Consider the following 25314-nt stretch of genomic DNA (forward strand, 5'->3'; position numbering starts at 1 on the left):
CATCCTATAAGCTGTCGACAACAGAGCGTTCTTTATGACGTTCCCCCTGACGTTCACATTTCTTTGCAATGATATTACGTGGACTGGGTAAGGCAAGAAGAGAGAGAGAGAAGGATGGGACACTCCTACAAAGATATGGTCCATCTTCCCTGACCCCGAGCTGACACACTGGCAGAAAGACTTGTTTGGTATGTGAGCACGATTCATATGACACCAAATGACAACTAAATATCATGGATCAACTATCTGAGTTCATTTTGGCCTTAAATTAAAATCCCTATCGTGAGACTTAAAAAAGAAGCCAGAAAAACTGATAAATTCATTTTATATCTATTCATTTCAATAAACTATCTTAAATAGGAATGTATTTTCAATAGGACTGTATTTTAATCCAGTTATCATTAGTATTACTGATTAAATGAGAGATTACAATTATATATTATTTGAAAAAAGTCCTGTAATTAGATACACTCTAGATGCCAGTTTTCAATTCCATGCAGAAGCCCATAAAAAATCCATTATAATCAATACTTTCCACATAATATACCTTCTTAGGAAGTATACATCACTGACTGAAGAGAAAAATCATATAGCCAGGAAAATTCTGACCTACTGGGAAGGCCACTGCTCAATTTCCCTCTTCCAACTACCAGTCCAACTCAAGCTGCCTGAAAATCTACAACTAAAACATCACTGATACAACAGAACTGGCTCTTTTCAAACGTAAATGTTTTAGGGAAGGATTAGATGAACCGTTTCGGCAATTAATACTTCAGGGATAATTGGTCCATCAAAGTGTCTGGTCACCCGCTCCTACCACCTTTCCCCACCGCCGTGGACTTCTCTAAACCTTTCCCCTGGCTGACTGGGTTTACAGTGGGCATGGGATTTAATTCTGCCCAACCGATGAGACGGGAGGGAAAGCCTGCCGGGGAACTTCCAAACAGACTTCCCTAGAAGACGCTGTGTGCGTGTGAGGGGGTAGGGGTGACAGGACACCTGCTGGGTTCTGTGGCAGCCTTCTTGAGAAAAATGGCAGGACCGGGAGCGCGTTGAGGACAAAGCCAACACACTGAGGTGGCCGAATGGAAAGTTGGTGACCCCAGTGCTGAATCATCCAACTCCACACCTGCCTCTCTCGGGACTCTTGTTATTTTAGATAATAAGCAACAAACTTCCTCATTTGAGACGGTAATTTCTCTTACTCTTACCAAAAGCAACTTGATATAAGCCCAACTATCTTACACTCTGTCAGAGGACGTGAGGGAGGAGAGAACAGCTATGGCAGGCTCTGCTGACCGCCTGTTCAATATCCACCCCCCACCGTCTCTCCTAGGAAGTCTCGGGGTCTTCATGAGGGAAAACAATGGTTGCAGTTGGTGGAAGAAGAAATATGTCTGTGGTTCAAGTCTAATCTCTCACACGAAGCTTGTCTGGACCAATAAAGCCCATGGTGGTCTATCTTTTGAATCCATATTAGTTACTGTCTTTACTGTTGGATAGCATTAAACCATCTTATGCCTCTCCTGCCGATGAGTTATATTTTTATTTAGTGTAATTATTACTTAACTTTTGATGTGTTCTCCCCTCCCCAATTTCACTGTAAGCACCTTCATTGGCACTGCTCTCATATGTCTTATATGGATACGTCTTGAATTCCAATTACTAGAACAAGACCTGAGATGATGTGATCAGGTATTTGTTGTGATAAAGGAGAGATCAATGAATACTATAAAAATAAATCCTATTAGTATGACAAAGGCATATGTTCAAACTACTGTAGGAGAAAGATGAGTGCGTGCGGGGGTCACAAAGACACAGGGTGGCACCCCCAGTGGTGCTGCGAATCCGCAGGTGGTGGGTAGTTCATTACACACTCTGTCTTATGCAGGGACTTTCAGCTCAGATAATTTTGATTTCCTGTGGTTTAGAGAGGATTCTGAACCATTTATAAGTTTAGATCTTTGGAGATTGGTATGTAAATATCACAAAGCATAGCATAATGTCTTGCAGTTCATCAGGAATTCAGAAAAGGTCGTTTAGTTGGCTAATGTGCTTAAAGATTAGAACTCATTCACCTACACAAATCAATTTTAGAGTCTTTCTTATAGTCCCTATCTTTAACCTTAGCAAATATATTCTCGGAAAACGACTTGGCAACAATCATAGAACATGACTAATGATGCTAAAACAAGTTAAAATTTATTTAGCAGTCAGATGAATGACCAACTAAAATAGATTTCTAGAAAACTAAGTACTGGATGTCATTTATATTACTATGTGAAATAAAGCATGAAAACTTAAGTATCAAAATTGCCAACTTCCTCAAGACTGAAAAATCAGAGCTTGATTAAAACCTGGATGGAATTAGGTGAGCCCTAAAGACTCTTTTGGGAAACAAAGCAGAGGGAAAATCATCTTCATGAATAAATACCAATCCTCAAAACAATACTACCACTGATAAAGAAGTAAGGTCAATTCTTAAAACTTCCTTGCATTTCATTTCATTTGCTTGCATTTCAGAAAACAGTGTCTTTTATAAACACATCGCACAAAGCTTAATTTGTTACCTCTCTATAGTCTTAGCTGAGTTTTGTGTTCTTCTATTATACAACCAGATCGGGGGCATTACCCGGAGTAAATGTGATACACCTTCATTTAAAAAAGGTAGCCTGTGGATTACAGAAAGCCTTTCTATGATCCATAAAAGGCAACAGTGAGAGGAAATAAGTTCTATGACCTAATACGTGATTCTTATCCAAAATACATCATACCTATATTGATGTTGAAAAAAATTGTTTCTCAATGATAAGATTAGACACATTATAAGCAGATTTCACCACTTTTAGGTTGATAGCGACTTACTAGGTTACTTTTTTTGTTGTTGTTTGTTTGTTTTTGGTTTTTTTTTTGCAGTACGCAGGTCTCTCACTGTTGTGGCCTCTCCCGTTGCGGAGCACAGGCTCCAGACACGCAGGCTCAGCGGCCATGGCTCACGGGCGCAGCCGCTCCGCGGCATGTGGGATCTTCCCGGACCAGGGCACGAACCCATGTCCCCTGCATCGGCAGGTGGACTCTCAACCACTGCGCCACCAGGGAAGCCCGGTTACTTTTGTTTTAATGTCTGTTTTCAACTGCTATTTCAGCCTTTTGTTAACTGACATCAACCATTTCTTGACCCCGGGATACTTTAAAAGATCAGCTGAGTCTTGAAATCTGAAAGGCATCATACAGTTTAAGGCACTAGGGACCCAAAGCAACAGATGTCCTTTCTTCAGTTTCTGGCCACCTGCTGCGTGAGAAACTGGTGATGATGATGATGTTAATGAAAAATTACCTTGAACTTTTCTAAGGACATGGAAAACCCCTGTATCACACTAAATGGGGCTGGAAATGAAAGCAAAGTGGGCGCAAGGATGGTCGATGCCTCGTCACAGGCTCTGGTGCCACCGGGACCACTCTGGTGGTCCCATGGGAGGATGAATCTCAGCTCTGGGCCTGAACATTTCCAACTGTGCATTACGCTGTGCAAAGCAACAATCTCAGCTTAACTCAATAAAGGCTTGTTTCTCACTCAGGCTCCACGTCTATCATGGGCTGACACGTGGGTTCTGCTCACCGTGCCAGAAGGAAGGAGAGGGCTGTGGAAAACCCTGCAGTGGCAACACATGCCTGCCACTGCCGTTCCCAACTCACGGGACACAACAGGCCACACAGCTCCAACGGGTCCCAGGGGACGGGGGGGTGGGGGTGGGGGTGCAATCCCATCCAGTGCCCAGAGTGGCGCAGAACTGGAATGATGTGGCAAAGAGCACTGACCACGATAAATTATTTCCTAAAATAATAACCTGTAACTCGGAAAACTGTGCACTTTCTCTTGAAAAGTTCTGTCTACTTACTTCCCACAACTTAGGCAATACACTAAATTTTGAATAAGAGTTGGGCATTCTGTTTCTGGGTTCACAGCAGGTCTACGTACGCTGTTTCTATTTTTGCTCAGCTTTAAGTTACAGTAGCACCATAAAGAAAAGTAATTAGTTGGTGCTGTAGGCTAACCCACATGGCACCAGAAGAGGACAGAACGCAAATCAGACCTGTCTCCGTCTGCTTTCTCACTTGTTATTCCTTACTCTGGTTCTTCAGAGACATGCTCTTTGTACAGGCAGACAGCTCCTCTACTAATTTATTATGCCAATACATCCTATTTTAGTTGAGATTTTTAGTTATTATTTTTAATCTGAGTTACATATGTAACGCTGAAAAGAGTCCAATGGTTCTACGAGGCTTCTTATGAAAAGCAGTTCACACAGCCCCACCCTCTGCTTCCTGCTCTAGCAACCACTTTCAACTCTTTTACGCGTGCTTTTTTTCTCACCTTTATAGCTCTAGCTTATATTGCCACCTCTTGATTTTTCTAGAGTATTATTCGCTGATTTTCCAGGAAAGAAGATGAAGATGCGGCTCTTCTGACCACCACCTACCCCTTCCCCTCCCCAAGCAAACACAGTTCCCCACCCACCTTTCTCAATGGATTTTTATCACCATTAACAGTCAACAGACTTACATCATAATGTTTATGTAAATTCCAGGCCTGGCTCAGTGACAGGGTTTATCAATACCTTTCTGTGTTTTCCTATACACCCTTGGTTTTTCTTTGGAGTTACCTTGTCCTGTGTTTTTTGTTTTTTTCATTTTTATTGGCATATAGCTGTCCTGTGTTTTAATGGCTTCATTTTTAAAAAGTTATCACTAATTCAAACCTAAACTCACCTGTAGCTGTGTAAATTTCTCGATTTGTCCAAATATACGAGTCATTCTTCCAATTTCGTCTTTTTAGAGAAAACTGTCTGGAACCTTTTGAGTTGCTCCAGTCCGGGCTGGCTGCTGCTCTTTGGATCTGCTAAACAGTCATGCTTTGTATACTCCGGGATTCCCTGCATTACCCTTCTGAGGAATCCTTTTGTCTCACTCTGGTTGCTCTATTTTCTGTTCTCATGTATTCTTTATCCTTGGTACCTGTCCTCATTTTTGTAGAGCACATCCTCCAGTGGATTCTGAGAATGGGCGCATGTGAATACATTTTTTGAATCTTGAATGTCTGAAAGTGGCCCTCACACATAATTAGCTTAGCTAGGGACTGAATCTAGGCTGGAAGTAATTTCCCCTCAGAACTTTGAAGGAATTTCTCCTCCATTGTCTTACTTCTGGTGTTGCCATGTGAAATTTGTAGCTATTGTAATTCCTCACCCTTTGTTGGAAATCTTTATTTTTCCCCAACTCTACATGTTTGTAGGATATCTCTGTTCCCAGGGTTCTGAGCCTTTTCGGTGGTGTATCTGGGTGTGGGTTTGTTTTTATTCACGTGGGACCTTCTATGACCTTTTTCAATCTGAAAACTCAGGTCTTTCATTAGTGGAAAAACTAACTGAATTATATTTTTGATTATTCCCTTCCTGTCACTTTCTCTGTTCCCTCTTTCTGCAACTCCTGTTTTTTTTAGATTTTGAACCTCCTGGGCTGGTTCTCTAATTTTTTTTTATTTATTATATTTATTTCTCTTACCTTCCATTTCTGTCTTGTATCCTATTTTCTGGGGAGGTTTCCTCCATTTTATCTTCCAACTATTCTATTGAGTTTTACATTTCAGATGTCATCTTTTAATTTCCAATAGCTTTTGTTGTTGTTGTTATTCTCTGGATGAATATTTTTTTCTGAAGCGTTCTCCTGCAAAGACTTGTTTCTTCCCAGTTGCTTTTTATCTATTTGTTTCTGCCTGTCTGTCACTATTAGATGCTCTCCTCTAGTATCTGGTGATTCTTGCCTGTCTTGTTCATATAAAATAGTGTGAACTACAAGTTAAGAGAAATTTCTGTGCTTAGATGGGCCTGTGATGGTTGAGTTCACTGTAAAGTGAACTGGCTATTTCCCTGGAGAACCCCTAAGGTTTTTTAAATTTGTGACTTCTGCCTAGAGAAAACCCTTCCAATCTCCTGCCTGAAGGGACATACTTACTGGTGTTCTGGGAAGCAAGTGGGGTGGGGCCTGGGGATCTCAATTCAGTATTTAAATATATTCAACACCCTTTTCCAGGAGGGTGGTCTCGTACTCGAATATTCCTGATCTCTCTCAGTCCAGAGACATTCTGTTTCGCACTTCCCAGAGAATTAAACCTCCAGTCTTCTGCCAGAGTGAGGATGGGAATCTATCCGCTTTTTGAAGAAACTTCTAACCAGTCCTCATGTCTTCAGCTCCACCTTCACCCCGTTTCCAGTTCCTGAGCTTCTAGAGGGTTTTACCATCTCACTCAGGTTGCTTCTTGGTTTTTCCCTACTGCTGGCTTAGCATGCACAGCTTTCTTAGGCCGCTAAGTTAGCTTCCAATTAACATCTGCTTTCCAAGTAACAAAAAGCTAGCGGCTATGGTCTCTCCTGTTTCCTTATTCCTCTAGGGTTTATCTGAAATGAACTTAACTGTTCCTGGAGTGGAGTTTAGGAGGCAGCAGAGCTAACTGCTTGCATTAAAGCTGCCATTTGCAAATGGAAGTTCCACTCTGCTCTTCTACAAATTAGAGAAGCACGGTTCCTACACGTGGAAAGCGCCCCGAGAGAGTATGTGGTGAACTCTTCCCTTCAGAGGGCAAAGTATGTTGTTTAACTTGCAGATGAGGTGGCGGAAGCACCAGGAAGCTGAGTGTCATACAGTCACGCAGATAGATACGATGCTGTTATCTGGCCTATGTACCTTAAATAATTATCCCTCAAAGGTTGTACAGCCCACCCCTCCATCTTAGCACTGTTTCAGCAACAGCTAGTCCTTGGCTGTAAGACCTTGCATTTACAGCCTCTTCCAGTGGGCAGATGAATTCTTCATATTAGAATACTGGGTTGAAATAGCTATAAAGTGTGACTAAATGTTTTATCTCTTGTGAAGGTGACTTAAACATTTTTTCAGAAACAATGAGATTTTTTAAGTATTGTAGTTGATATGCATTAGCTGTGTCCTTTTGAGTAATGTATACAAAGGATCTTAGACAGCAGCTATCAATACACCATAATTTAAAGGTAATCTGTATAACTTTTTAAAACAATTGGTAAAATAGCTGTTTTTCATTTTCAAGAAATACTTAAAACTGAAAAAAACAGCTTGGTTTAAGTGTCTTATTCTATGGTTTGGTATAATGCTATTTCTTAGCATTTTAGAAGACAGTACAGGCTTTGACAAAGGCATTTGTAGAGGAAAAAAAGGATGAAGATGTGGGTTTCAACTTATTTTAATTGATGCTACTTCCCCTCACCCCCACCCAGTGTAATATAGATCAGAGCGTTAAAATATTACTAAATTATAATAATAAAAATACTTCTGATGAAATAGTTCATTTTAGTCCATAAAAATTTTAAGAACTTTATAAAACTAGGCACGAAGAGAGGCTTTCACAAATGCAGCATTCTAGAGGAAAATGTAGGATAAAAAGAAAACCGTCCTTAAAATACTTACAGATTCTTTTCTGCCCATAGTTTTGCTGTGTGAGCGTGAACGGGAGATGTTGCTGAAAAAGGAATCCTTTTTAGTAGCAGATGAAGGTGGGGAGCCAGTGAACTCTCTTCCTCCAGGCAAACTCTCAATGCTTGGAGATGAACGGATGTTTTTAGAGCTTTGTCCTGTAAGAAAAATTAAGTAGCAATAATGAGACACCAGACTCTTTCACTGCTACTGAATTTACTGCTTTTAATAAATGATCAATTAGAATACTTCTTTATTCACACTGTCAACATGATGACACTGTGGAGTGTTAAGACGCATGTATTTTTATGTATCAGAATAGCTGTCGATTTTTTAAAACAATGAAGTAGTGCTATAGTTTTCTGCGCGTTATTTAAACTACACTGGTCCAAGTGTGGTATGCATATCAAAAAACGAAAAAATCCAATTTTCAGAAATCACAGGTGAAATGACTGGATTTTCCCCCACTAATAGAATCATCCTTAATAACAGAAGCCAGAAACAATTATATGGCACATTATATTATTAATATATATCAAAAAAACCCCCTAAATCCTTCACCAGTTTTTCAAAAGCACCCCTTTCCTTTTCAATAATTGCAGAACAGATACACTGCTACCCCCAGGCCATAGTAGAAGCATCTGGAAATGGGACAAGGTGCTGGCTCAAGGGCTACATCCAAGACTGGTCCCCACATCAGAGTGGGTGCATCTGTGACTCCCTGCAGTGCCTTTTGCACTGAGAGGTTCTGGAGCCACAAAGCTCCCTTAGACAGGAGCAAGGGCTCTAGGAAGGCCTGCTGGGAGGGCAGCACGGCGCAGAAGATAGGTGAACAGAATTGGCTGCGGCCAGACCCACGCAGGTCTCACGTATACGATGGGGACATTTCCGGAAGGTTGTTATGAGGATTTAAGGACCTAGCGCAGCACCTGGTGTGCATTCAGTTATTCATTCATTCACCCATAGTAACTGAGCGCCTAGTAAGTATCAGGCACTTAGCGGGGCAGGGAGACTGGAAACTGAGCCATCTAAACTCCCATCCCTCAAGGCATTCAGTTTCTAGTGAGGGGAGACAGACACATACATTCATAAAATATATATGATTTTAGATGGTAGTAAACACCGTGGGGAAAAAGAAAGCAGGAAAGGGGATTGTCAGTGTCGGAGGAAGGTGTGCAGTTTGAAATAGGATGGTCAGGGAAGGTGTCACTGAGAAATGAGGTGCAGGACATCTGGGCAAAAACTTGAAGAAGGTAAAATACCAGCTTTGCAGACAATATGAAGGGACAGCAAGTACCAAGGCCCCAAGCAGGACCTTAGTGGTTCTGAAGAACAGCAGAGTGGCCAGTGTGGCTAAAGCTAAGAATGGGGGGAGCAGATGGGGCCTGGGGGCATCACGTCAGGTGAGGAATTGTAGACAATTTTGATGACTTTTCCTCTGAGAAGCGAAGCCAGTAGAAGCTGCTAGAGGACTTGAGCAGGAGAGTGACATGATTTGACTTAATTTTAAAAGGATCCCTCTGACTGCTGCATTGGGAACAGTTTAGGGTTGGCAGAGAGCAAAAAAAGAGGGGAAACAATTTTTGCCATTGCAAAAATCCAAGTCAGCAGAATGATCACAGCTTGGTGGTGAGAAGAGGTCAGATTCTATACAAAACTGATGAGATTTACTGACGAATCCAGGAATGAGAAGGAATGAGAAGGGTCAAGTTTAACTCCAAGTGTTAGATAGTGGTATGAGGTGAGCATCTCTGTGAATATGCTAAAAACCACTGAATGATACACTTAAAGAAAAGTAAATTTGATGGCATATGAATTATACCTCAATAAAGCTGTTACTTTTATAAAGTCAGTTTTCACACGTGACTGTCAGTCAGCGACCAGCAGTAAAGGGCCGACCCATTTCCACCTGACGACACAGGGCTCTTCTACTAGGAACTCAGCCTCAAGGCTTCCTGCTGAGCCTCCAGAGACCTCCGCGAGGTCTGCATCGCAGTCTGATGACACCCCCCTTCTTAGTTCCAGCCCCTCCCCTTTTCCTTTCACAGATGTTAGTCCCCTGTAAGCCTTGTGTACTTCTAACTCCGTCTCAGGGTCTGCTTCCTGGAGAATCCAACCTGCAGTGGGTGATGTCAGAGCTGAGCCCTGAGGAGGACAGAGGCGGTCTTGAGGTTGGGAAAGGAGGGGCAGCAGAGTCGCAGGCCATAGAAGCATCTGATGTTGACTTCAGGGTCTAGACTGTCTAAGTCCCCCACACCTTCCCTTCTTCCCTCCTCTGCCTCTGTCTGTCTCCCACCCACCTGCAGGCTCTAGGGCATAACTTCCCTGGGCTATGCTGCATGGCGACAAGCTCACTGGTAGAGGGTCCTAGAACGCTGGAGCTGAAAAAGACCTCAGGAACCACCTATTTATTTCCTCTTTTTAAAATTATGCCACTAATTCGTAAATACATTTTTACTGTAAACAGACTAAATGTGAAAATTGCCTTTACAAAAAAAAATAACAGATTTATTGAGATATAATTCACATACCATAAAACTCACCTTTTAAAAGTGTATAATTCAGCGGTTTTTAGTATATTCACAGAGATTCTCAACTATCACCATCTAATTTTAGAACATTTTTATCACCAAAAAACCCAAACCTGTGCCCATTAGCAGTTCCTCCCAATACCCCCTGGCTACCACTAATCTACTTTCTGTCTCTATGGCTCTGCCTTTTCTAGAAATGTCATATAAATGGAATTATACAATATGTGGTATTTTGTGCCTGGCTTCTATCAGTTGGCACAATGTTTACAAGGTGCATTCATGCTGTAGTCTGTGTCAGTACTTCATTCCTTTTTACTGCCAAATAATACTCTGTTGTATGGTAGACCACATTTTGCTTATCCACTCATCAGTTGATGGACATTTATAGCTTGTATCCATTTCTTGGCTATTATTATTATGTTTGTACCACAAACGGTCGTGTATAAACTTTTGTGTGGACCTATGTTTTCATTTCTCTTGGGTCAGTACCTAGGAGTGAAACTGCTGGGTCAATATGGTAAGTCTGTGTTGAACATTTTGAGAAACTGCCAAACTGGTTTTGAAAATAGCTACACCATTTTAACATTTCCATCAGCATCCTATGAGGGTTCCAGTTTCTCCACATCCTTGTCAACACATATTTTTGGCTGTTTCTTATTTTAGCCACCCTAGTGGGTATGAAGTGGTATCTCACTGTGATTTTTATTTGCAATTTACCAATGCAAATGACTAACGATGTTGCGTTCATGTGCTTATTAGATAGTTGTATATCTTCTGTGGAGAAACACCTATTCAAATCTTTTGCCCATTTTTAACACTGGGTTATTTGTCTTTTTATGGTTAAGCTGTAAGGATTCTTCATATATTCTATTTCAGAGATATGATTTGCAAAGAATTCTCCCATTCTGTGTACTGCCTTTTCACTTTAATGGTATCCTTTGAAACCAAAAAAGTTTTTAATTCTGATGGATTTACCTATTTTTTCTTTTGTTGCTTGCGCAATATATCTAAGAAGATATTGCCTAATTACAAAGATTTACTCCTACATTTTCTTTTAAGAGTGTTACAGTTTTAGCTCTTGCATTTAAGTCTGGTCCATTTTGAGTTAATTTTTGTATATAATGTGAGGAAGTAGTTCCACTTCATTCTTTTTCATGCAGAGATCTAGTTTTCCCAGTACTATTTCTAGAAAAGACTATTTCCCCACTGAATGGTCTTGGTACCCTTGTTGAAAATCGACTTACCACAAATGTAAGGGTTTATTTCTATGCTCTCAACTCTATTCCATTTACACATGCCTATCTTTATGACAGTACCACACTGTCTTGATTACTGTAGCTACATAGTAAGTTTTGAAATCATGGAGTATGAGTTCTCCAATTTTGTTCTTTTTCAAGACTGTTTTTTTGCCTTTAGGGGTATTTTGCATTTCCAGGTGAATTTTATGATCACCTTGTCAGTTTCTCCCAAAAAGACACCTGAGATTTTGAGGGTGATTGTGATGAATATATAGATCAATTTGGGTAGTACTGCTCTGTTAATAAGACATAAACAAAATACATTTATACTGTATTTTATATTTACCTATGTAGTTACCTTTATCGGTGCTCTTTTTCTTTACGTGGATCTGAATTCACTTATAGTATCCCTTCATTTCAGCCCGCAGGACTCCATTTATTATGTTTTACAGGGCAGATTTGCTAGCATTGGATTCTGTTTTTGTTTATGTGATTGTCTTAATTTCTCCTTTCTTTTTTATTTTTTTTATTTTTTTTATTTTTTTAATTTATTTATTTTTTTTCCTTTCTTTTTGAAGGATAGTTTTACTAGATATAGAATTATTGAATATATCATCCTACTGCCTTCTGGACTCCATGATTTTTTATGACAAGTCAGCTGTTAATCTTATTGAGGTTCCCTAGTATATTGTGAATTGTTTTTCTCTTTCTGCTTTCAAGTTTCTCTCTTTGTTGTTGGCTTTTAGCAGTTTGTCCATGCTGTGTCTAGGTGTGGATCTCTTTGAGTTTACCCTGTTTGGAGTTAACGGAGCTTCTTGGATACACAGACTAATGTTTTTCATAAAGTTGTGGAATACTTCTGCCAGCACTTCTTCAGATCCTTCCGCACCTTTCTCTCTCTTCTCTCCTGGAATTCCCATCATCTGTATGTTGGTATATTTGATGGTATTCTGCAAGTCTTTGAGACTCTGTTCATTTTATTTCATTCTTTTGTCTTTCTGCTTTTCAAATCAGATCATCTCAATTGACATATCTTTAAGTTATGATTCTTTCTTCTGTAAGCTCAAATCTACTGTTGATCCTCTATAGTGAAATTTTCATTTGAGTTATTGTATTTCAACTCCAGAATAGCTATTTGGTTCTTCAAAAAAAAAAAAAAATCCTATCGTTTCATTGATATTCTCTATTTGGTGAGAAACTGGTCTCACACATTCCTGTAGATCTTCAGACACAGTTTGAACTTTTTCAAGATATTTGTAATAGCTGACTTAATAGCTTACTGATCTAGTTAGTCAAGTAAATGTCTCTGCTTCCTCAGGGGCAGTGTGTATTGATTGCTTTATTCCCAATAATATGGGCCATACTTTCCTGTTTCTTTGTACGTCTCAGACTTTTTATTGAAAACTGGCCATTTTAATAAAATAATGTGGCAGCTCTGCACATGAGATCCCATCCCAACCCCCAGATTTGTTTTTCTTGCTGTTTGTTTTGTTTTTTAGTGACTTCCCTAAACTAATTCTGTAAAGTCTATATTCTTTGCTGTTGTGTGCCCCTGAAGTCTCTGCTCGGTTAGCTTAGTGGTCAGTTAAGAGACAGAAGTTTCCCTTCCTTAAATGCCTTGAACCAGTCAGTCTCTGAGCCTCTGCAGGGGGCTCTGTACGCGTGTGTCTTCGGGCATGCCTTCAGTGCTCAGCAGGCAGTCTACAGTTCTGCTCTAGCTTTCATTCTTGTCTATGCAGAGCCTCAAGTTCATCCAGAGTTGACAGATTAAACCCTTTTAAAATCTTCCCTGGGCATGTGTATAATCTTGCATGTGTGTGGCCTTCTCGATTCCCAGAAATATATTGGAGCTTTTCAAAACCCCCGATGGACATCTCATTCCTTAGATTTTCCTTTTAAGCTTTTTGCTAGCCTCCTATTTTCCTGTTAAGTTTTCGCTTAGCCTCTTGTTTGCTCCATTTCTGCCTTGGGCAGCTGCGATGTTAAGTAACTGCCACTGATTATTTTCAATGGATGCTCTGTGGATAGGGTTTCTCCCTTAGTGAGTTCTGATTAAAGTCCAATAAAGATAAGCCCTAAGAAAGAGGTTTTTTGAGAGTGCTGCTGCACATGTCAACTACTGACATTTACTGGGGATGGGACTTTTAGGGTGCTCCAAATTCATTCTTTTTCCTCCAGCGGTTGAGAGGCTGCTGTTTATCAAAGGCTATGGCAGAGCTGGGGAGAGAGGGTGGAAACAGGGAAAGTTAAAATGTTACAAAGCATGCTGTCGTTGACTTAAAAAAATATATACGGACAACGTGAGAGCTGCGAGTTAAGTTTTATTTGGGGCAAAATGAGGACTGCAGCCCCGGGAGACAGCGTTTTCAGATAGCTCTGAGAAGCTGCTCTGAGGAGGTGAGCGGGGAGGGGGGCGGCGGTGGGGGGGGGCCAGGTTATATAGGAGTTCTGTAACAAAGGGCAGGTAGTCTGAACATGAAAAGATTATTGTTAAGTAAAGAAAACCAGATATCTCAAGTTAAGGCATTTATCGCTCTTCTATACATGGGAAGATGCAAGAGTCTGGGCTCACTGAAATCATTCCTTTGATATGCACCTCAGCTATCTGCAGCCAGCATCCTGACACATCCTGAGTTTCCTCAGGGCTCACCGCAGGGAGTGGCTGCAGTCTGATGGCTGCTAGATGGCAGGTATTCTTTTCAGCCCTGAGTTTTCTCGGCTCATGGTGTAGGGCTGCGATCCTTGATGACTGTGACATCCTCTGTTTATTGATATAGCAGGAAAATATTTCATTTCTCACGGTTGTTACTGAGATTCAGCCATTTTTTTCTTGAATTGATGCTCCTCAAATGGACTCAATCCTTTGATTAATTTTCAGAGTTCTGAACAAGTTGATTTTGGCATTCTTGCCATTCTCCTTGTTACTTTTATGGAGAAACAGATTTTTCAGAGGTCCTTATTCTGTTATTCCAAAAGTACATCCCTCTGTAACATGTTTTTTGGACTTGATCATGAAAATTTGTCTTTCATTTATATAAAAATCTGCCTTATCTTTTTTAAGGAATGTGAAGAAAGAAATTTTGTAGCGCTCCTGAATAATTGGGATTTTTCTAATTTTTTGCCTTTGCAAACAAAATGACAACGCTCTGGAGAGGTACATCTTTAGGTACAGTTGGCTATTTCTGTAAGATAAATTTATATACATGGAACTGCTATGTTTAATGGTATGTACATTTTAAATTTAGATGATTCCCAATTGCTTCCTCCTAGGATTTTAACAGACATATATGTGTGTAATATATATTTACATATAAGTGTAAATGTAATATGATGTATGATATCTTTATCTACTTACTTATTTGGTTAATCTGATGGAAGGAAGACTTCATTATGTTAGCTTGAAGTTTCTTGATAACTAGTGAGGCTGAATATCTTTTTTTTTTTTTTGTGCGGTACGCGGGCCTCTCAGTGTTGTGGCCTCTCCTGTTGCGGAGCACAGGCTCCGGACACGCAGGCTCAGCGGCCATGGCTCACGGGCCCAGCCGCTCCCCGGCATGTGGGATCTTCCCGGACTGGGGCACGAACCCGTGTCCCCTGCATTGGCAGGCGGACTCTCAACCGCTGCGCCACCAGGGAAGCCCTGAATATCTTTTTAAACAATATCTCTTAACATAATAATATGGGCCATCTGAAGATCCTCTGTGAATTGTCTCTGTTAATTTCATTTAAAAAAACTGATTTAGGGGAGTTCCTCCTAAATTCTAGAACATAGCCCTTTGTATATATGTCTGTGTATGTCTACATTTACCTTTATGGCTTCTGTTTTTAGGGTCCTACTTAGGAAGGCATTTCTTACCCAAGATGATAAAGTGAAAAACAACTTAAGTGTTGATTATAAACCTAGGTTTTTCTTTTATGAACATTTTCTCCTTGCTCCTTCAAACTCTACTCCTTAAGAAGCTTTTATTGCCTTGGGGTGGCGGAAGATAAAGCTAAAACAAAAGGAACGTTTGCTCAGTTTTGAGTTTCAATTTACTTTTAAAAGTACACAGAAAAAAAGAAATCTAAGAAGCCAAAGCATTTTGATTCACGAGAACATGGTTTTCTTCACAAAATGAAATGAAAAAACTTCCATCTTTTTCTAAGTTTATACAACTGAATTTATCTGTCCCTTCAAAATCTGGATCATTCACCTATAACTCTGGTGCTGGTGACTTTTGAAAGGTACTACTCTAGCGGCTCTTTGGATTTTTTTCTATGTTAATTCCCCTATTAAAGTTTCCTACTTTTACTTGGGTCAATTTTGATCATTCATATCTTTCCCCCAAAAGCCATATTATATGGCAGGTGGAATAATGCCTATGCCCTTAATCTCTAGAGCCTATGAATATGCTACTTTATGTGGCGAAAGAGACTTTGCAGGTGTGATTTAAAGAACCTTAAGATGGGAAGAGTATCCTGGGTGATCATGGTGGGTTAGTGTGAACACGAGTCCTTACAGTGAAACAGGAAAGTAGAAGAAGGAGTCAGAGCTGTGACTAAAGAAAAAAAAGGCAGGGCTTCCCTGGTGGTGCAGTGGTTGAGAGTCCGCCTGCCGATGCAGGGGACACGGGTTCGTGCCCCGGTCCGGGAAGATCCCACATGCCGCGGAGCGGCTGGGCCCATGAGCCATGGCCGCTGAGCCTGCGCGTCCGGAGCCTGTGCTCCGCAACGGGAGAGGCCGCAACAGAGGCCGCAACAGTGAGAGGCCCGCGTACCACAAAAAAGAAAAAGAAAAAGAAAAAGAAGGCAGCTGAAGCAGGAGAGGGAGCTGACCTGGTGGTGTTGGCTTTGAACGTGGAGGCAGGGACGTGAGTCAGTGTGGCTCCTCTAGAGATGGCAATGGCTCTCAGATGACGGCCAGTGAAGACATGGGGACCTCGGTTCTACAGTCACAAGGAAGTGAATTCTGCCAACAGCACAGATGATTCTCCCCTAGAGCCTCCTGACACCTTGGTTTTAGCTTGCTGAGGCCTCAATCAGACTTTTGATTCACAGAACTGTTACAATAGTGGGAAATGCTCACTATTATTTCTTAAGTATTTCAGAAGTATTTCTCTACTTACGATCTCTAGACTCTTGAACATTTGACATTATAGTTCAGATTCTGAGTTAATCTAAAATTCCAGGTAGAATCATTTGAATTTTATTATACTGCTGGAAAAAGTTAGAATTCTGTGGACTATAACAACTTTTGCCCCCATCTTTCTTCCAAAATGGGAAAAAAAAAAAGCATATATTTCAAGCACTCCAAGGTCCTGTGTGGCTAGCGGACACCACACTGGACAGGACAGGTATAAACCACTTAACAGTCTAAATTTCCAAATGTTTTTCACAACACGCAGGCTGTTACGTAAAGTAACCATCATAACAAAATAAGCTAATGACATATCTAGGAGAGATCTTTCGAATACCTGCTTTAATAAATTAGCTCATCAGTTATTTACTGGGTGAGATTTAGTATCCAGTTATCCAATCCAGAAAGAACTTAAAAGTGTCTTGTTCTCCCTAAGTTTCTTTTGTAGCTATTATTCTCCTGGGCAAACTACCTTTTCAGAGATAACACTAAGCCAGTTCTTATCAGGATTTACCTCTGAATGATCAAATTCCAAATTGGCGGTAGTATTATACAGTACTACTTGGCCTGTATCTTGTATAAAACCCCTGTACAAAATACATTTCCCCTCAATTACAGAAATTAGCTAACATTTTTGTGCCCTCTGGGACCGTAGACATTTAGACCTTAAGAAGACAGAGTCACCAGCACGTGAGACAGAAGAAAGGACTGTCAGACTTCCCGCCCTTTCCAGGCCTGAGACATTCCATCACCCGGGCCTCACCCCGACAGCTCCCAAGCTGAGGAGTCAGGACTGTCAACACGCCTGTAGCCCATAAACTGCACAGTAGCCCTGATACTCTTGTAAACCTTTGAAAGTTTTTAACTGACAGGAACAACATTAACCATTTCTTGTGTTGCACCAAAACCCGATGCTCATTCCTAGAGGAGCCTGCGGAGCCCTGCCGAGATCCCCGCTTCGGGACCGAGGCACTTGTTCTCCCAGACGCAGGAAGCGTGGGCTGCCACTGGCTCTCACGGCTTCCTCTCTGGAAACAGCCCCAGCCGAGGAGAGCTGCTTTGCCCAAGATCATGCCCCTTCCCCGGGGAACAGCTCCAATCCAGTGACTGGTTTGGGTGGACAGAGGACAAAGTCTGGCCCCCTTGTCTCAAAACAGACAACTGAGGGCAACACTGCTTCTTTGACTCCCCACGTATTGACCCTGAGGGCACTCCCCCAAAAGCTTCCTACCCGAATTCTCCAAAGTCCTGACCCAAGACAATTAATTACCGTTATATGGTAAGGCACTCTTGAATATACTAAATACAGACCTATTCTCAAGCCACCTCAGGCATGCCCAGTCTTCCTTTCATAACCAAACATCGGGGAACAAGCCCTATGCAGACTGATCTGAGGAAATGTCTCTGGAAACTCTGCCCAGCGCTGAGGATGGGGGGATGACCACAGGAGCTCGTGAGAAGCTCCTAAAACAGCAGCACAAGGGAAACACAGACTTGTACCTGCACTGACTGACCTACAACCCCAGGTGGTAAAAGCAAACACTGAAGTATGAACAGCGGGACTCTGGAAGCACAAAAGAGGGACCATCCAATCCTGTCTCAGGCCATCAGAGTTGTGAGCGACATCTTGAAATCTGAGGAGTGGGCAGTGGTGGGGGTCATGGCTCAGGGAAGGTCATTTGGGGGCAGAAAACATGGTATTTAAGAGGCAGTTAGACTCCTGGGAACATCGAGTTCAGACAAAGCCTGATTAATCCTTCAGCGCTTCCTGCCATCCATATGGAATTGAAAATGACACCAATACCAGTGTAAACAAAATAGGATTAAGTTCAACAGAGTGCTTCTGTTTCATTTGATGATTACATCAATGGTTTTCTCGGGGTGGGCTGGGGTGGGGAGGAGGGAATCCAATTCTTCCTAAAAGTTGCCAGTACCCCAAATGTGAGCTGCTTTTTCTCTTGGTCATCCAGCTCTGGGGGAGGGAGGCAAGAGGGAAGGTGGGGCTCTAAAAATAGGGCCAGCTAGACCAAGAAGAGCAGCTTGTTCTCATGTGAAGGGGTCTGGCCTTTCTCTTGTCAGTAGCGATGGGAGTTTTTTTAAAGATGTTAAGCAGGAAAGTAGCCTGAGTTTTACAGGAGCTTGGCTGAACGAGGCATGCCCTGCACTGGCCCATGCAAGAGATCATAAGGCTTCAACTAAAGCTGGGGTGATAGATTTGAGAGACACTTGGCAAAGCACAATTCCTCAAAGCAATACCTGCTGAGTCAGCACCTGCGCTGGAGTCTGAGCTCAGCTGGTATCTAGCTGTGTGGCCTTGAACGAGTCACTGACCCTCCACAGGCCCAGTTCTCATCCACAAGGGAAGCATCCACTTCACGTGCGCTGTGTGTCCTAGGTGGGTCGCGTGTGTAAAGGGCTCAGCGTGACTCCCGGCATCTGCTACGCGCTGCGCAGACCCAGACCATTAACCAGCACGCTGGGCACTTCCAAATCTAGAGCAGGCGGGTTCACAGGCAGTCCTGTGGTCACAGACCTGCCAGTGCTCTCCTGCTGGCCTGTGCTTCCACTGGCTGCACTGCCCGGTGACCACCCACAGACCTGGGCTAATTGGCTCTGAGCCCAGGACCACCACGTACGCCACGCCTGGGAGCGCCTGCGGATTCGGACGCACGCCCTGGTGCAAGCCGCATCTGCGCAGGACGGGAACATACCTTTTTCTAACATGCACAAAGGGACTCCTTGGACTAGCTATGGCTGTGTCTGGGTATATTAAATCTTTCCTTCACTCTCTGTCCTTCTCTGAAAGATTCAATAAAACTTCTGGGTCCCCTGTGCTATGTGTCAATGGAGGTTATCTGTCAAGCACCTGAGTGGACTGAATGAGCTTCACAGGCATCAGTGGGGACCCTGACCACAGAGTGGCTGGGAGAGAGGAAAGGAGGAAGGGGAAGAATATTTATTAAGTTCCTACTATGCCTCATGTATTTTCATGACTGTTCTCTCATTAAACTCAGTGAGAAGCAAGAACAGGGGTTGGGCTGTATTCCTAAATAGTCAGGCAGAACCCCCATAAACCTGAGACCAGCTGGGGGATTTGGACACAGGACGGCCAAAGGCAAAACGTTCAGGAGGCTAGGGAGTCTGGGGGTCGCTGGTGGGAGGCCTGGCTCAGGGAAGTGGGAAGGGCAAAGCCTTTGGGAAGCCCGGTGCTGTGGCCACAGGAAGGGGGTCGCCTTGACGTCATTCAGCGACCCGGAGAAGACAGGACGAAGCTGGGCCCCGCCTGGTGACACTTTGGTACCTCACAGACCTGAGTGACAGACAGCAAGAGGGCTCAGGTCTACTCATTAGAAACATACATCTTGGTGCCACAAGAGGGGAAAGGAAGCAGGCTGTACCTGAAGCCCCTGAAACAGACCTGGTTCTAGCCTGGCCAGAGAGGTCAAGCTTTACCGCGTCCAGGGCTGGCGCGCAAACAGGGGGTTTCAGATTGTCAGAAGTCATTGTTAAGCAAAGAAAAGACAGAGGTGTTAAGTAGGTTCATCTGTTTGATTCTGGAAACCAAAGAGGTACCTGAGGAAAACACATAATGATGCCACGACCAGGACCCCACCCCCCACCCCGTAGGTCGTGCCCTCGAGCCCTTACTATGCGACAGGTAACTGCCCTTGAAGCAGCTGCTCTTTCTCTGTCTTTACAGGTGAGTGGTGAAGTGGCCTCACTGGGTCATCCAGCAAGGCAGTGACGGAAGCAGGACCCTAACCCAGGCCCGACTCCAGAGCCCGGGCTGGGCAAAGATGCACCACCATCCTGCTCCCCTACAAAGGGCTGCAGTAAACGTGACTTCGAATTAAAGAAAAGTGGAATGAGGTCTTTGGATATCAAAGGGCAAATTCTGATCTTGTTCTCAATCCAAAAACAACTCATTTATTCAATGTTTTTTCCAGTAAGTGTTCCAAAAAGAGGCGTTTTCTAGCTAATTGATGCATCCCCAAATTTGTTTTCCATATTCTGTACTTCTCTGCAATTGTTCAGAACATAATGGAGCTACCTGTTCTGCTTCAGGACTATCGTGTCTCAACAACACCTGGAGGGACCGGTACCGGGTCATCTACCAGGATAACCTTTTGGCTCTGCAGTCTCCTCCCTCACCCTTGTGGGCAGCAGCAGCTATCTGTCCTCTCGTCACCATGTCCTGCTTGAGTTGATTTGACCTCCCTCTTCTTTGTTCTACCCATTTGCTGCTTGTCACCTGCACTGGGACTTTTCTGTTAGTGTTTTCATCTTGAAGGTCCAGAGTGAAGTCATCTCCAGGCACGAGCTGTTAACACATTGAATGTGACTCGCATGTTGTTTCTCAGTTTAAAATCTATTTTTTTTTTTTCCTACAAGGCATTATAAGAAACTTAACAGTGGATACCCTTAGTGAAATGGGCTGGCAGAAAGAAGTGGGAGGAGAACAGGGGGTTGTTTTATTTCCCATGTAATGCCTTTAATTAATTGGGGATTGTCTAATATTATATGTACTTCAGTTTTACCTTAAGAATGTCAACAGTGGTTATCTGGGCAGGGAGATTTTTGATCTTTCTCAACCTTTTTTATTTAAAAAAGCAACCTGATACATGCACCCCTATGTTCATAATGGCACAATGTACAATAGCCAAGACATGGAAACCACCTAAACGTCCATCAACAGATAAATGGATAAAGAAGATGTGGTACATATATATAATGGAATACCTCTCAGCCATAAAAAAGAACGAAATAGTGCCATTTGCAGCAACATGGATGGACGTAGAGAGATTACTATACTAAGCAAAGTAAGTCAGAAAGAGAAAGACAAATACCATATGATTATCACTTATATGTGGAATCTAAAATACGGCACAAATGAAGTTATCTAAGAAACAGAAACAGACTCACAGACATAGAGAACAGACTTGTGGTTGCCAAGGTGTGGGGAGAGGAGGGGAGGGATGGACTGGAAGTGTGGGATTAGCAGATGCAAACCATTATACATGTAATGGATAAACACAAGGTCCTACTGTACAGCACAGGGAACTAAATATATTCAATATCCTGTAATAAACCATAATGGAAAAGAAAAAAAAAACAACCTGATAAATGTTATATAATGATATCTATACATTCATGTTAGTAACATAAATACATATACACGAATACAAATTTTAACACTGCCTATGGCAATAACTTAAGAAATCTAAATTTCTTTCCTAAGGGTCCATTATATGATAAGACTTATATACTTCTGTTGTTGGAAATTCTAAATTCTCTTTGGAAGTAATGTCTGTGTATATGCATGTGTCTATCTCCCCATATTTTAAAGTTTTTTAGTTTATGAATTAATAATTCCTAAGTATCTCTCGAAAAAAGTTCCTGGGGGTAGATGTGCCATTTCCAAAAATAATTTTGAAGAAACCCTTTGAGTTGCCAAAAGTGAACTGTCCTGTGGCACATTTTTTTATGATTGCAACCTACACTGAGAAATATAAAATGGAACTTTCCAACAATTTTCCAAATATTATTTATTGACTGAATTGTGAGATCTCACTTTATATTCAGAATTTTCTTCAAAAAATTAAAACCTGTATAATTATTGTGTGTTAAAAGGCAAAGATAACAGATATGAAACCTCATGGGAAGAAAAGACTATCTACAATCAAAGAATCATTGAAAATATTGACATTTACTTAATTTCTTGAAATTTGCTCCACTGCTTTGAAAAAAGATACTTGGGAAGCCTAAATGTTAGTTTTATTTCCCTGAAATGAAAAGTATACCTACTCTTGTGGGTTTAGCACATCTGATGAGATTCTCCAATTTCCAATATTACTGACCCTATCAAGCAGAGATTGTTAGAAAGTTTTTTGTTGCCACTGCTGACTATTTTGGTTTACTTCTACTTCCCCTTGCTTTCTGAGACTCTGCAGGAAGTGTGTTGAGGGAAACACACTGTGACTTCTCCAAATCCGGATAGGTATCATCCTACTGTCTCATCACAGATTGGAAGCTCTTTATCTGGCCTCATGTCTCATTAAGCTACTGGACTCTTCCCTGTCAGACTGATACAGTCTCTGTTGGAGCAGGGCAGGCAGGGTAATTTAGAACAGGGTATCAGAAAAGGAGCTGGTTCCTGACCATGTGGGCTTGCTGGGCCATCTAAAGCACCGGGGATGCCCTAGCAGCCTGGTGAAGCTGGAGGGAAGCCCAAGGGACTGATGAAAACAGAGCTTGGCACACAGTAGGCACTCAATGAACACTTGTTGAATAAGTGAATGAGATGATTCTACTTCTACAACACAAGTCATTTGAACAAAATGATACAACCTCCTTCTTTAAGAGTCTATTTAAAAAGCGACAGTGTTCACGTGGCTCTGGTCTGCAGGAAAACATGGACTGAGCAATAGCATAAAAGCAGAAGTCAGAACAGACAAGCCAGCCTTCAGCTTTCTCTTCCCACAGGTATAAAATGATCGGGCTTCAATACCCAAAGGAATACTCTGCGGTGAACTCACTTTGGGATAACAAAACTCTGGTTAAAAAGTTGTCTGGGTGGGGGCTTCCCTGGTGGCGCAGTGGTTGAGAGTCCGCCTGCCGATGCAGGGGACACGGGTTCGTACGCCGGTCCGGGAAGATCCCACATGCCGCAGAGCGGCTGGGCCCGTGAGCCATGGCCGCTGAGCCTGCGCGTCCGGAGCCTGTGCTCCGCAACGGGAGAGGCCACAGCAGTGAGAGGCCGGCGTACCGGAAAAAAAAAAAAAGAAAAGTTGTCTGGGGGAAATTCCCTGGCAGTCCAGTGGTTAGGACTCCGTGCTTTCAGTACCAAGGGCCCGAGTTGATTCCCGGTCGAGGAACTAAGATCCTGTGAGCCACGTGGCGAGGCCAAAAACGAAGTTGCCTGGGGGGCTCAGATTTTAATTTTAGGAAACAAATTTAAGTCCTACGAATCCTCACCGTATCAGAAGATCACATCAATATTCATCTAAGCTCAATAACTGACAAAGCTAAAGAGAAGTCATCTGGAGGTGATCTGCCTCTTCTACTGGCCACGCTACTGCACCCCTTTATTATACAGATCACTCCACAGACACCAAGAAGAGTAAATAGCAGCTTTTCACAGAATCCCTGAGCTTGAAAAGCCCTAAAGGTCAGCTGGTTCACTTAACCAGAACACAGCCAGAAACCGTACCTGTGAAACACGGAACTACATATAGAAGTAAGATCACACCCCTCTGTGCCACAGTATGTTTTTTAAGATGTTAAGTCAACATACCACTGATCTCCTAATCACAATATATTGTTTTCTGTTAATTTATTAAAAGGCACAGATATTCTGGAGACATATCATTATTAGAACAGTATTTTAATACTAGTAGCATGACTGTACTGTGTGGGTATTTTAAATTAAGGAAGACATGATAGGAATTTCAATTAATACGGCTATCTTTTTTTGAATTTGAATGGAGGATTCTTAAAGTTAGTCTAGTCTTCCATTTAATACAGAATTCCTCTCTGTAGCATATTTTTTATCTAAAAGATCACATAATAAAAGATGAATGCAGCAACTTTAAATATTTACGTTTCTAAATTCCACAGGAGCTGCTGAATATGGATTACTATTATTGTTTCTTTTCTTTTTTTTTTTTTTTGCGGTACGTGGGCCTCTCACTGTTGTGGCCTCTCCCATTGTGGAGCACAGGCTCCAGACGCGCAGGCTCAGCGGCCATGGCTCACGGGCCCAGCCGCTCCGCGGCACGTGGTATCTTCCCGGACCGGGACACGAACCCGTGTCCCCTGCATCGGCAGGTGGACTCTCAACCACTGCGCCACCAGGGAAGCCCCCTGTATTTCTTAAATAAACTTCTTCTAGATTTTGAACACACGGTTATGATATTTAACTATTATCTTTTTATTTTAAATCATTACCCATGACTCTACATAGAGATTTGTCACACTGAACTTTAATTCTGTTAGTATGATTCATAGTACGAAGCCTGTACTTAAAAATGTATTTCAGAATCAAGTTGTAATTCTTTTAGCTAAAATATAATAAGTACCTATGGCTAATACATACAATAATATGTATACACACAGCATCTAAAATGTCTTAACCTCAGAACTAATTTGTCAAATCTTGTCACAGAGCATCTATGCACAACTGAAAGAACACCTCAGCGTGAGCTGCCAAATAAAATATGGTGGTAAAATAATCACAAAATCTAGAGTGACCATATTTTGGCAAGGAAAGAAGCTGGTGCAAACTTGATAAAAAACCCACAGCTTAACGGGATTTGGCATCAGCATCAGCACGATATGACATGAGAGGGGACTTTTGTTCTTAACAACAGTGCCACTCAGTGGCTGAACAATGGAGTGAACTGATAAACAGCATGAATGGAAGGTGGGCAAAAAGGAAAATGGAGTTTGGGAAGAGGCAATGATAGTACTGCAGGCAAAGAGATACTGCATTGCCATGGTAACTGTACCTGGGAGGTCAATTAGGGTCTGGGCAGGAACAGAAACCTGAGCATCGCTTCCTGTAACTACATCGCCTGGATTTCATAAGAAAAAATAATTAGATATCATAAAGAGGAAAAGAAAATCAACTTTTCTTTCATATTTAATGCTGGAATACTTTTACTTATCAACCTAATTACTAAAAGTACAGTGAAACAAAAAATACAACACAATCTTAGAGAAATATAAAATATTTTTTAAAGCAACTGATTTTTAAAAAGTGTTTCCTAAAAAGCTTTTGTGCCTGTTTTTCTTAAGGAAAAAAACAAGTTTCTATTACTCTAAAGCATAGGAAACTTTAGCCATCAAAAGACTTGGCTGAGCAGATTTCATTATGCTACAAATAACAGCATGATTTTGTATTTTCTTATTTTTTAAAAAAAATTCTTTA

At 41.9% G+C, this 25314-nt stretch overlaps 1 protein-coding gene across 11 annotated transcripts in view; it reads right to left on the minus strand.

Annotated features, from left to right (window-relative positions):
* The window catches only part of TBC1D5 (TBC1 domain family member 5), a 536700-nt gene that overhangs the window by 55121 nt on the left and 456265 nt on the right, over positions 1–25314 (minus strand). For 10 of the 11 annotated variants that reach the window (XM_089911191.1, XM_089911192.1, XM_089911189.1 and 7 more), the window contains 2 exons: positions 24893–24958; positions 7495–7658 (listed from right to left, as the gene is read on the minus strand). In XM_089911191.1, the coding sequence (XP_089767317.1) occupies positions 7495–7658; positions 24893–24958 (230 nt within the window). The remainder of the gene's footprint in view (positions 1–7494; positions 7659–24892; positions 24959–25314) is intronic. The other variant, XM_089911187.1, reaches the window with a different exon arrangement.

Source organism: Delphinapterus leucas, chromosome 4 (genome assembly GCF_059928025.1).
Source record: "Delphinapterus leucas isolate spDelLeu-1000000601 "Yukka" chromosome 4, BTC_Dleu_Yukka2, whole genome shotgun sequence".
NCBI classification, from domain to species: domain Eukaryota; kingdom Metazoa; phylum Chordata; class Mammalia; order Artiodactyla; family Monodontidae; genus Delphinapterus; species Delphinapterus leucas.